We start from the raw sequence: 15000 nt of genomic DNA on the forward strand, positions 1-15000 counted from the left end.
TGACGTATATAAATGTTTACGGGCCGATGAATCCCAACAATCCTTCATGATGTGACATTTGTCATCAGCTGCAGTTACGTTCTGAAATCTTTAACAGCAGTTCTAAAGTTGTATGAGGAGAAATAATCTATAATTTATACATTCTGTTTGCTATAAATGATCTCACAGGTAAATTAAACCATAATACTAAATGAAAGTCAGCTGCTGTGAGCAGAGACGATCCAGTAAGACGACCAGCAGCAGATCATCACTGTCTGAATCTCCCAGTTTACACTTTAATCCCACTGCACTACCTGAGCAACATGAACGTTTCTATTAAGACACGTAGTTTAATTAGACTTTGAGTGAGAAAAGTCAACCTCTAATTAAAGCTCAGTTTGATGTTTGAACTGTTGAAGGACGACGACAACAAGCCACTGAATCATTTGATCTGATTCATGTAGAAACAAGATAAGTTTGTGATGACAGATACAAACTTATCTGACTGGAAACCTGCAGACTGCAAACACACGTCTGAGCTGCAGCTACAGGAAAAACATCTCATATCACATATCTGCTACTCACAAGTATTATTATTGGACAAACAGCACTTTCATCCTCTCAAGCATCACTTTTACATTCTGATCCAGTCTGATTCTAGTTGAAGCTTCAGTGTAGTCGGTTCATTATTAACTGATCGACACATAATCAGTTCATGCAAGTTTTCATCACTAACTTTTTTTAATTAAAGTTAATTAAAACAAAACATGAAGTGTTCAGTATCTCTACAGTTATATGAATATTACACAGCTGCTGCTTTGCTGTGAGAATTTAATTTATCACCAATGAATCTATAAATAAACTCCATGTTAGTTCAGTATCGTGTGCAGAGAGTAAAGATCTTAAAACTAATAAAGCAGGAAGAACCTTCAGGCTGTTATCAGGTCAGCTGGCGTCTGGTGCCAAATTAAATTTGATTAATCAAATGATCACAAACAAATAGTCACAAAGTAAACGTGGAGCAGCCGCCGCGGTCACTTCCTGTCACTGTGAACCGGATCTCTTTGTGTTTTTGGACTGAAAGTTTTAAAACATCACTTTGAACTCTAAAGATTGAGCTTCATCATTTAAAGGACGAGTTCACAGTTTTTCTAGTGTGTCTTAAACCAACAGTCAGTGTGTTTCTTGCTGTAATCATTCCTCCTGTTCATACTGACCATTAGAAGATCCCTTCATAATGACCTTACAATGGAAGTGATGGAGGACAAAAATGTATTTAAAGTTTATCTGAAGCTAATATGAAGCTTCAGCGTCCAAATGAGTCAAATCAAGTAGATATCTTTCAACGTTACAGTCTTTTTAGTGCCAAAGTTCCTCTTTTTGTTACTATACTTCCACCTGCAGCTCAACAGGGAAACACTGTCCGAGGAAACACAAAGAGGGAATTTGATGCTAAAAAGACTGTAAATGTGTCAGATATCCACTTGATATGACTAACTCAGACTGATGAAGCTGAATAGAAGCTTCACACAGACTTTTAAATGACTGTGTGGACACACTGTGGATTTTATCCTCCATCACTTCCATTGAAAACACATTTGAAGGATCTTTTAATATCCAGTATGAACAGGAGGAATGATTACAGACACCTGACTGCTGGTTTAACACGCTGGGAACACTGGGAACTGTGTAAAACTGGAACTGTAATAATGGATAGATTAATCAGTAAAGTTGCAGCCATAAATCAGATTTAGTGAATAAAACATGAAAGTTCTACTCTTCTTTCACTCCCAGTTATCAGCTATAACAAGACCAGTACAAGACACCAGTATCTCTCTTTTGTGTCTTTTCCCTTCCGGATGTCTGAATCCTCATGAAGCAACTTTTTAAACGGACTTTTTAAAGACTGAAGAGTTCATTGATTAATGTAAATATCTTATTATTATATAAAATACTCATCATTGGAGCAGACAGCTGCAGCCTTATAACTCTGATTCTGGTCAAACTTCCAGTCTGGTTCAAGTTCCAGTTATTAGACCACACACACACACACACACACACACACACACACACACACACACACACACACACACACACACACACACACAGACTCACGGATCTTGGCCACGCTGGCCACCAGTAGCCAGATGGCGATGATGTACGGAGTCTGGACGTAGCTCCACTCCCACTGGACCACCCGGTACCCGCCGCCGTGATGATGATGTCCCCCCTCCTCTTCCTCCTCTGCTGGCCCGGCCGGCTCCTCCGCCGCCGACCGGGCCAAGGCTACACCGGGCGCCCCGTATTCCATCCCGGGCTGCGGGAGAGGAAGGAGCGGCGGGGCGGAGGGAGAGAAGCCGAGCCCCGGCCCCCGGAGCGGCGGAGCGGCCGTCCCGGGCAGGTCGGCGGCGGCGGCGGCGGCCGTCAGCAGCAGCAGCATCAGACCGAGCGGCAGCATCTTCCCCGGTCAGCGGGCTGGCATCCCTCTGGCCTTTATATACACACCGAGACACGGAGAGGACACGGAGGAGCGGAGGGAGGCCGGCGGCCGGGTTACAACATCAACACACACACATACACACATACACACACACTCCAGGCTCCGGTAAGACACGGAGGAGGGGACACCGGAGCTGGACATGTGACCCGCCCAGTCCGCCTTTAAAGAGACGCACACACTGCAGGTAGAGTCCTGAACACAGGAACCATAACTGATGTTATAGATATATCATGTTGTAGATACATCATGTTATAGATACAGTATGTTATAGATACAGCATGTTATAGATACATGTTATAGATACAACATGTTATAGATACATGTTATAGATACAGCATGTTATAGATACAACATGTTATAAATATATCATGTTATAGATACAAAATGTTATACATATATCATGTTATAGATACAACATGTTATAGATACAACATGTTATAGATACAGCATATTATAAATATATCATGTTATAGATACAAAATGTTATAAATACAACATGTTATAGATACAGCATGTTATAGATATATCATGTTATAGATACAGCATGTTATAGATACAGCATGTTATAGATACAACATGTTATAGATATATCATGTTATAGATCCAACATGTTATAGATATATCATGTTATAGATACAACATGTTATAGATACAGCATGTTATAAATATATCATGTTATAAATACAAAATGTTATAGATACAGCACGTTATAGATATATCATGTTATAGATACAACATGTTATAGATACAGCATGTTATAAATATATCATGTTATAGATACAACATGTTAGAAATATATCATGTTATAGATACAGCATGTTATAGATACAACATGTTATAGACATCTCATGTTATAGATACAACATGTCATAGATACATGTTATAGATACAACATGTTATAGATACAGCATGTTATAGATACAACATGTTATAGATACAGCATGTTATAGATACAACATGTTATAGATACAACATGTCATAGATACAACATGTTATAGATACATCATGTTATAAATATATCATGTTATAAATACAAAATGTTATAGATACATGTTATAGATATATCATGTTATAGATACAACATGTTATAGATACAACATGTTATAGACATCTCATGTTATAGATACAACATGTTATAGATACAGCATGTTATAGATACATGTTATAGATACATGTCATAGATACAACATGTTATAGATACATCATGTTATAAATATATCATGTTATAGATACAAAATGTTATAGATACAACATGTTATAGATACAGCATGTTATAGATACAACATGTTATAGATACATGTTATAGATACAACATGTTATAGATACAACATGTTATAGATACATGTTATAGATACAACATGTTATAGATACAGCATGTTATAAATATATCATGTTATAGATACAACATGTTATAGATACAGCATGTTATAGATACAGCATGTTATAGATACAACATGTTATAGATACAACATGTTAAAGATACAGCATGTTATAGATACAGCATGTTATAGATACAACATGTTATAGATATATCATGTTATAGATACAGCATGTTATAGATACAGCATGTTATAGATACATGTTATAGATATCTCATGTTATAGATACATCATGTTATAGATACAGCATGTTATAGATATCTCATGTTATAGATACATCATGTTATAGATACAGCATGTTATAGATACAACATGTTTTAGATACGCATGTTATGGATACAACAAGTTATAGATACATGTTATAGATACAACATGTTATAGATACAGCATGTTATAGATACAGCATGTTATAGATATATCATGTTATAGATACAGCATGTTATAGATACAGCATGTTATAGATACAACATGTTATAGATATCTTATGTTATAGATACATAATGTTATAGATATATCATGTTATAGATACAGCATGTTATAGATATCTCATGTTATAGATACAGCATGTTATAGATACATCATGTTATAGATACAGCATGTTATAGATATCTCATGTTATAGATACATCATGTTATAGATACAGCATGTTATAGATACAACATGTTATAGATACAGCATGTTATAAATATATCATGTTATAGATACAGCATGTTATAGATACAGCATGTTATAGATACAACATGTTATAGATATATCATGTTATAGATACAGCATGTTATAGATACAGCATGTTATAGATACAACATGTTATAGATATCTTATGTCATAGATACATAATGTTATAGATATATCATGTTATAGATACAGCATGTTATAGATATCTCATGTTATAAATACAGCATGTTATAGATATCTCATGTTATAGATACATCATGTTATAGATACAGCATGTTATAGATATCTCATGTTATAGATACATCATGTTATAGATACAGCATGTTATAGATACAACATGTTATAGATACAGCATGTTATAGATACAACATGTTATAGATACATGTTATAGATACAACATGTTATAGATGCAGCATGTTATAGATACAACATGTTAAAGATACAGCATGTTATAGATACAACATGTTATAGATACAACATGTTATGGATACAGCATGTTATAGATACAGCATGTTATAGATACAACATGTTATAGATACAACATGTTATAGATACAGCATGTTATAAATATATCATGTTATAGATACAAAATGTTATAGATATATCATGTTATAGATACAGCATGTTATAGATACAACATGTTGTAGATACATGTTATAGATACAGCATGTTATAGATACAACATGTTATAGATACAACATGTTATAGATACAGCATGTCATAGATATCTCATGTTATAGATACAGCATGTTATAGATATCTCGTGTTATAGATACAGCATGTTATAGATATCTCATGTTATAGATACAGCATGTTATAGATATCTCATGTTATAGATACAGCATGTTATAGATATATCATGTTATAGATACAACATGTTATAGATATATCATGTTATAGATACAGCATGTTATAGATACAGCATGTTATAGATACAACATGTTATACATATATCATGTTATAGATACATGTTATAGATACAGCATGTTATAGATATCTCATGTTATAGATACAACATGTTATAGATACAGCATGTTATAGATACAACATGTTATAGATACATCATGTTATAGATACAGCATGTTATAGACATCTCATGTTATAGATACAGCATGTTATAGACATCTCATGTTATAGATACAGCATGTTATAGATACAACATGTTATAGATACAGCATGTTATAGATACAACATGTTATAGATACAACATGTTATAGATACAGCATGTTATAGACACCTCATGTTATAGATACAACATGTTATAGATACATCATGTTATAGATATCTCATGTTATAGATACAGCATGAGGTGAGTTGTATATAGAGGTGAGCTGTATATAGAGGTGAGTTGTATATAGAGGTGAGTTGTATATAGAGGTGAGTTGTATACAGAGGTGAGTTGTATACAGAGGTGAGCTGTATATAGAGGTGAGTTGTATATAGAGGTGATGATGATGTTAACAGAGTTTACTACATGACAGCTTGTCTTATACCTGTCAGTTGTTTCGACAGGTCGTCCATATACACACTGAACAAAACAGGAGACAACGTTCCACCATTATTTACATGGAACAGGTCAGATACAGCGTTTAACCCTCGTTGTCTGATTGGTTTACCAGAACACTATTCTGACTATATACCTCTAACAAGCAATTTCAGGCATAATTTTTCATCATTAATTCTGTGAAAGGCCTTGCACGCATCAATAAAACACATAACTATGGTGGAATTTTGGCTTCTATATTTAGCAACTATTCCTTCTAAAGCATAAATACACATATCGGTGTTTTCTTTTAAAGCCGGACTGATTATCAGTGATTATCAACCTTGCAGGATTCTTTCCTTCACTTTAGAGATAATATGGCGACGGGCAATAAGTCTGTAATTATCTACACTGTTTAACTTACCAGCCTGGTCCTTAATGACAGCAACTAACAATACAGAGGTGATAGAAGGACACCATGAACATTCACACACATTCATACGTTGAACGGGTACAGAAGCTACCATGCAAGGTCCCAACCGGCCCATCAGAGGAAATCTAATCATTCTCACAGCCATCAGGGGTTCAGTATCTTGTTCAAGGACACATCCACATGCAGACTGGACGAGCCGGGAACCGAACCACTGATCTTCTGATTAGTGGACGACCCGCTCTACCTCCTGAGCCACAGCTGCCTGTAACTGTAGAGGAATTTATATGAAGAGAGAGAAAACTGAATGAGGTCCAGAGATGGAGTCATGTGTCTTTCTGTCCCTCTTCTTCTTCTTCTTCTGTCTCACTCAGCTCTTCATCATCTCAGTCTCAGATCTCATCTCCGTCAGTCTCTTGAACCCTCCTGCAGACTGGCATTTCTATAACAGTTTTATAATGTTTACATTAATAGTTATATGTTGTTCTTTTATATCCTATTGGTCTGTTTTTATTGTATTTTCTGTGTATGTTCTTTTTGTTTTAACTCTCTGTTCACCATCTCATTTCACCTGCTGTATATTTTATTATATATTTATATACTGCATATTGTATTTTATCTCTTCCTCCAACCCAGAGTTCAGCAGTTTTTGTTAAGGTGGGTGATAAAGTCTCTTCTTGTCTTCCTTTGCTGCACTGAGCGACAGTTCAGCACTCGACATGTGACAGGAAGTCTTTCTTAAAATCTGTGTTTTATATTTGGATAATAACTAAAATATATTTACAGTCTGACAGTGAAGGATGTTTTAAATATATTTAAAAGATTCTGCTCTGTGTGAATGAACCTGCAGCTCCTTCATATGAAATAAGATCATTTAACTGCTTCTCTTCACGATATGTGATGAACTGAAGTTAATGTTAAAATGAACAGATGAACACTAATGAATCATTAACAGATATTATCCGTCTGAAGACATTTTGAATTCAATACAATTATTTCTGTGTTCAGAAGCTGCAGAACTTCTAATTCATTTAGACATCAGCTGGTAGAAAAACTATGAAGCTGCAGTTTGAACATTTCCTGTTTTATTTATTTATTCAGTTCTGTTTTGTTGATTTTTTCTCAATATATAAATGATTTTTTAAATGTTTTAATTTTAAGTGGAAACTCCTGACTCCTTATTCTGTTAAATTATACTTTTATATACTGTGTTTACTGTTGTTTATTGAAATGTTATTAATGTTCTCACCAGGATGATTTTATATGATGTCAAAGTTAAATTCATGTCTGACTATCTGTAATTACAGATTTTCCTTCTATTGATTGTTTCTTGCTTATTTCAGAGCTTCAGACAGCTGACTGATGTTATTTTACAGTCTGTTGGACTGTTGGAGTCACATGATGGAAATAAATCACTGTATCATTACAGTTATTACTCCAAACTAGAGCTGCAACCACCAGAAAATTAAGAAAATTAATCTGCAACCATTTTGATAATCAAACAAACATTTACATCATTTTTTCAAGCAAAACATTAATTTGTTCAAATCTGCTGCTTCTTCTATCAGTGTAAATGTCATATTTTGGGTTATTGTGGTTTGAGGTCGTATTAGACTCCAGGATGTTGTGATGGATGGTTTATTGATTAAGCAATAATAAAACTGCAGCCTCAAACCAAATGATGAAACTACAGCTGATCAGCTGACACTCAACATGTAGTTCACAGTGTTTATTACTGTAATATGTCTGTTTTTAGTAATAATGATGCAGGTTTCTAGTTATAAAATTTAAAGATGTATTTGTTGTAGAAAGTCAATCAGAGTCATTCAAACGTCGAAATATAAACTGAAAAACTTCATGAATAAATAAAAAACGTCGTCACCCTTTATTTGAAACTTTTTATTAATTATAGCTGGAACACATTCAATCTTCCATTTAGTATTTCTATAGAAGTCGTTCTGCTCTTTAAGTTAAAACAGAGTCCTCGTCCTTCAGCAGCAGAGAAGAAGAGAGAAGACCTGAACTCAAACCAACACACCTCAAAGTGCAAAACAACACACAACAAACAGCTGCAGAGCCCGTGCACACAGGAAATGACTGTACACACACACACACACACATACACACACACACACACACACACACACACACGCACGCACACACAAACACACACACATACACACGCGCACACGCACACACACACACGCACACACACAAACACACACACACATACGTGAATTTTGTGACGTGTGATTTTTTTTGCTTTCTAGTGGACTTTTGTGACACTGTGACAGGAAACATTCACATGTACTTTTCCAAACTCTTCAAGGACTTTCAAGGACTTTCAAGGACTTGTCTGTCTTTATAACTGGTTAATTATACGTTTAGAAAACTATTTTTTAAAGTCGGGCGATACAATCTCATTGGAGGTGAAGATGTTCAAATGTCTGGTGACAAACTCCATCTGTGAGGAAGATCATGTGATATGACAGAAAGCTCCAGAATGGATCCGGTGTTCCAGGACGAGAAGCTTCAATAATCCGACAAGGTTTGAGTTTTAAGTTTAAAATCAAACAAATAAACGTCGAACTCTTCAAACTTTAAACTTTCAGTGTTCAAGTTTCAGTTTGTTGATATTCTGTATTTTCCTTCATGTTCAGACTCAAACCAACAACGAATAAGAAGATGATTTATCTTCTGCCTCTGTGCCACAAATACTCACTACAGCACCAAATGTAGATTCATCCGCTGCTGAAAATAGTCCCCAAACAAACCCTCCATTTCCTCCTGTTTGTTGGTTAAAAACTCCAGCGAGCAAATAACTTTTTAAACATGAAACTATATATTATATATTTATATATATATATACTAAATATATAGCAAAGAGCTCTGAGCTGAGAGAGTAGAGAAGGAGGAAAGTGTTGACGTGTTGGTTTGAGTCTTCACATGAGATGTGATGGTAGAAAAACAGCAGACTGATCCTTTAACAAGAGCTCGTCAGTGATTTGTGTTGATTTGTTTCTAACATGATGCTTCATCTGTTTATAATGAACAAAAATCCATCTGAAGTTACAGTAAATGTAATAAAAACAAGACTTTTTTTTGTTGTTTCTGCTCACTTTGTGCATCTGTTTGTCAATATTTCATATTAAAAACACTTTCTAGTCAGATCCGGCTGTTTGATTCATGTACCTTTGTTGTTTGTAAAGGGCAAAGATTTCATCAGTCTGACGTCAGTAACTTTTCAGTTTCATCACTCAGCTCTGCAGTTGGATTTTTTGTGAAATCCATAAACATTCATGGACATTAGAGAACCACAGAGAACCAGTAAAACCAGTAAAACCAGCAGATTTCTTCACTGCATCCGAACTGCAGACAGAAAAATGTTTGTTCAGTTTGAATCGATGATTCTGCTCCTGCAGGAAAAATTCACAGAATCTGCTCCTCGTGTGGTCCGATGGAATCTCAGCCGGATCAATACCATTCACTGATCGATCCACTGATCGATCAGTTGGAGTCTGCGCTCAGACGTTGTCTCCTGTCTTGCTGTTGAGTCCCAGAGCCTGAACCACGTCCACGCTGAGGCCGCTCTTCAGAGTCCTCCTCACTGAAACAACAACATTCACATCTTTACATTTATGTCTGATGTTTGTGTCTCAGTTCAGTCACAGAAATAAGACGTTTCTCAAAGATAAAGACGAGTTTAAAACCTCCAGCAGGTCTTAAATCAACTGAAACATGTTTATCCTGCAGCTGCTGCACACGTCCTCCTCTGCACAGCTGTTACACAGCTGTTACACAGCTGTTAGACAGGTGTTAGACAGGTGTTAGACAGGTGTTAGACAGGTGTTAGACAGGTGTTACACAGCTGTTAGACAGGTGTTAGACAGGTGTTAGACAGGTGTTAGACAGGTGTTAGACAGGTATTACACAGGTGTTAGACAGGCATTACACAGGTGTTAGACAGGTGTTAGACAACTGTTAGACAGGTATTACACAGGTATTACACAGGTATTACACAGGTGTTAGACAGGTGTTAGACAACTGTTAGACAGGTATTACACAGGTGTTACACAGGTATTACACAGGTGTTAGACAGGTGTTAGACAACTGTTAGACAGGTATTACACAGGTATTACACAGGTGTTAGACAGGCATTACACAGGTGTTAGACAGGCATTACACAGGTGTTAGACAGGCATTACACAGGTGTTAGACAGGTGTTAGACAGCTGTTAGACAGCTGTTAGACAGGTGTTAGACAGGTATTACACAGGTGTTAGACAGGTGTTAGACAGGTGTTAGACAGGTGTTAGACAGCTGTTAGACAGCTGTTAGACAGCTGTTAGATAGGTGTTAGACAGCTGTTAGACAGCTGTTAGACAGCTGTTAGATAGGTGTTAGACAGCTGTTAGACAGCTGTTAGACAGGTGTTAGACAGGTGTTAGACAGCTGTTAGACAGGTGTTAGATAGGTGTTAGACAGGTGTTAGACAGCTGTTAGACAGGTGTTAGACAGGCGTTAGACAGGTGTTAGACAGGTGTTAGACAGCTGTTAGACAGGTGTTAGACAGGTGTTAGACAGGTGTTAGACAGCTGTTAGATAGGTGTTAGACAGGTGTTAGATAGGTGTTAGACAGGTGTTAGACAGCTGTTAGACAGGTGTTAGACAGGTGTTAGACAGGTGTTAGACAGCTGTTAGACAGGTGTTAGACAGGCGTTAGACAGGTGTTAGACAGGTGTTAGACAGCTGTTAGACAGGTGTTAGACAGGTGTTAGACAGGTGTTAGACAGCTGTTAGATAGGTGTTAGATAGGTGTTAGACAGGTGTTAGACAGCTGTTAGACAGGTGTTAGACAGGTGTTAGATAGGTGTTAGACAGGTGTTAGACAGCTGTTAGACAGGTGTTAGACAGGCGTTAGACAGGTGTTAGACAGGTATTACACAGGTGTTAGACAGGTGTTACACAGGCATTACACAGGTGTTAGACAGGTGTTAGACAGGTGAGCCTAAAACTCAACAAACTAACAAACTAGTGAACAATCCGTCACATCTGCTTCTCATTTAATGTTTATCTTTCAGCACTTTGTCTGAATACTGTGGTCCTGCTGTACTTCACTATTATACTGCAGTATCTATTATACTACAGTATATTTTATACTACAGTATCTATTATGCTACAGTATATTTTATACTACAGTATTGTATTTCACTATTATACTGCAGTATATTTGATACTACAGTATATTTTATACTACAGTATTGTTTTTCACTATTATACTACAATATATTTTATACTACAGTATCTATTATACTACAGTATTGTATTTCACCATTATACTACAGTATATTTTATACTACAGTATCTATTATACTACAGTATTGTATTTCACTATTATACTAGAACATATTTTATACTACAGTATATTTTATACTACAGTATCTATTATACTACAGTATTGTTTTTCACTATTATACTGCAGTATATTTTATACTACAGTATTGTTTTTCACTATTATACTACAGTATATTTTATACTACAGTATCTATTACACTACAGTATTGTATTTCACTATTATACTACAGTATATTTTATACTACAGTATCTATTATACTACAGTATTGTATTTCGCTATTATGCTACAGTATATTTTATACTACAGTATTGTTTTTCACTATTATACTACAGTATATTTTATACTACAGTATAATTTATACCACAGTATATTTTATACTACAGTATTGTTTTTCACTATTATACTACAGTATATTTTATACTACAGTATCTATTATACTACAATATTGTTTTTCACTATTATACTACAGTATATTTTATACTACAGTATTGTATTTCACTATTATACTACAACATATTTTATACTACAGTATATTTTATACTACAGTATCTATTATACTACAGTATTGTATTTCACTATTATACTACAGTATCTATTATACTACAGTATTGTATTTCACTATTATACTACAACATATTTTATACTACAGTATCTATTATACTACAGTATTGTTTTTCACTATTATACTGCAGTATATTTTATACTACAGTATTGTTTTTCACTATTATGCTACAGTATATTTTATACTACAGTATTGTTTTTCACTATTATACTACAGTATATTTTATACTACAGTATTGTTTTTCACTATTATACTACAGTATATTTTATACTACAGTATCTATTATACTACAGTATTGTATTTCACTATTATACTACGGTATATTTATACTACAGTATAATTTATACCACAGTATATTTTATACTACAGTATTGTTTTTCACTATTATACTACAGTATATTTTATACTACAGTATCTATTATACTACAGTATTGTATTTCACTATTATACTACAGTATATTTTATACTACAGTATCTATTATACTACAGTATTGTATTTCGCTATTATACTACAGTATATTTTATACTACAGTATTGTTTTTCACTATTATACTACAGTATATTTTATACTACAGTATAATTTATACCACAGTATATTTTATACTACAGTATTGTTTTTCACTATTATACTACAGTATATTTTATACTACAGTATCTATTATACTACAGTATTGTATTTCACTATTATACTACAGTATATTTTATACTACAGTATAATTTATACCACAGTATATTTTATACTACAGTATTGTATTTCACTATTATACTAAAGTATATTTTATACTACAGTATCTATTATACTACAGTATTGTATTTCACTATTATACTACAGTATATTTTATACTACAGTATAATTTATACTACAGTATATTTTATACTACAGTATTGTATTTCACTATTATACTACAGTATATTTTATACTACAGTATAATTTATACCACAGTATATTTTATACTACAGTATTGTATTTCACTATTATACTAAAGTATATTTTATACTACAGTATCTATTATACTACAGTATTGTATTTCACTATTATACTACAGTATATTTTATACTACAGTATCTATTATACTACAGTATTGTATTTCACTATTATACTACAGTATATTTTATACTACAGTATCTATTATACTACAGTATTGTATTTCACTATTATGCTACAGTATATTTTATACTACAGTATTGTTTTTCACTATTATGCTACAGTATATTTTATACTACAGTATTGTTTTTCACTATTATACTACAGTATATTTTATACTACAGTATAATTTATACCACAGTATATTTTATACTACAGTATTGTTTTTCACTATTATACTACAGTATATTTTATGCTACAGTATCTATTATACTACAGTGTTGTATTTCACTATTATGCTACAGTATATTTTATACTACAGTATTGTTTTTCACTATTATGCTACAGTATATTTTATACTACAGTATTGTTTTTCACTATTATACTACAGTATATTTTATACTACAGTATAATTTATACCACAGTATATTTTATACTACAGTATTGTTTTTCACTATTATACTGCAGTATCTATTATACTACAGTATTGTATTTCACTATTATACTACAGTATATTTTATACTACAGTACTGTATGTCACTATTATACTACAGTATCTATTGCACTACAGTATCTATTATATTACAGTATCTCTTGTACTACAGTATCTATTGTACTCCAGTGTTGTTTTTCACTATTATACTACAGTATATTTTATACTACAGTATATTTTATACTACAGTATCTATTATATTACAGTATCTATTATACTACAGTATCTATTATACTACAGTACTGTATGTCACTATTATACTACAGTATCTATTGTACTACAGTATCTCTTGTACTACAGTATCTCTTGTACTACAGTATCTATTGTACTCCAGTATTGTATTTGACTGTTAGGACAGTAGTCCTGCGGTCCTGCGGGGGACATCCTGTCCTCTGCAGCAGGATGGTTGGATGTGATGCTTATCGGCTGTGAGAGGATTTCTGAGGAAGTGGAAACAGTGATATGAAGCTGCAGAGATATGAGACTGTTTTGGACACACAGCTGCTGTTTGTGTCTCAACACAGCGAGTCTGAACCAGATTCCACCTGCTGAGACACAGAGACCTCGACCTTCTTCAGACCAGAGACCCCTGAAACCCCCAAAACATCAAAAAACTACAAGAAAACTGAACGGCTTGGGCCTGATGTGTTTCTGATCAGCAGGAAACTTATAGATACACAAACTTATTTTTCTGCCTCCTTTTGTTTGTAGAAGTTCTTGCAGAGCAACATTTAGAGAAATCCTCCTGATCACTTTCATCTCTGTGTGTCCTGGTCCGGGATGTGTTTAGCCTAGCTTAGCACAGACACTGGAAGCAGAGGGAAACTGTTAGCCTAGCTTCGCACAAAGACTGGAAGCAGAGGGAAACTGTTAGCCTAGCTTAGCACAGACACTGGAAGCAGAGGGAAACTGTTAGCCTAGCTTGGCACAGACACTGGAAGCAGAGGGAAACTGTTAGCCTAGCTTAGCACAAAGACTGGAAGCAGAGGGAAACTGTTAGCCTAGCTTAGCACAAAGACTGGAAGCAGAGGGAAACTGTTAGCCTAGCTTAGCACAAAGA

General features: G+C 34.4%; 2 protein-coding genes across 9 annotated transcripts in view; both read right to left on the bottom strand.

Moving 5' to 3' along the window:
• slc9a5 (solute carrier family 9 member A5) overlaps window positions 1-2662 on the bottom strand; it is a 34560-nt gene extending 31898 nt beyond the window's left edge. The window contains exon 1 of the mRNA XM_067583933.1: window positions 2095-2662. Within this exon, the coding sequence (XP_067440034.1) occupies window positions 2095-2437 (343 nt within the window). The 5' untranslated portion in view covers window positions 2438-2662. The remainder of the gene's footprint in view (window positions 1-2094) is intronic.
• A 5667-nt stretch (window positions 2663-8329) lies between these two features.
• fhod1 (formin homology 2 domain containing 1) overlaps window positions 8330-15000 on the bottom strand; it is a 60383-nt gene continuing 53712 nt past the window's right edge. For all 8 annotated transcript variants that reach the window (XM_067582604.1, XM_067582074.1, XM_067581298.1 and 5 more), the window contains one exon: window positions 8330-10053. In XM_067582604.1, coding sequence (XP_067438705.1) covers window positions 9971-10053 — 83 coding nt within the window. In that variant the 3' untranslated portion in view covers window positions 8330-9970. The remainder of the gene's footprint in view (window positions 10054-15000) is intronic.

Source organism: Thunnus thynnus, chromosome 1 (genome assembly GCF_963924715.1).
Source record: "Thunnus thynnus chromosome 1, fThuThy2.1, whole genome shotgun sequence".
Taxonomy (NCBI): Eukaryota; Metazoa; Chordata; class Actinopteri; order Scombriformes; family Scombridae; genus Thunnus; species Thunnus thynnus.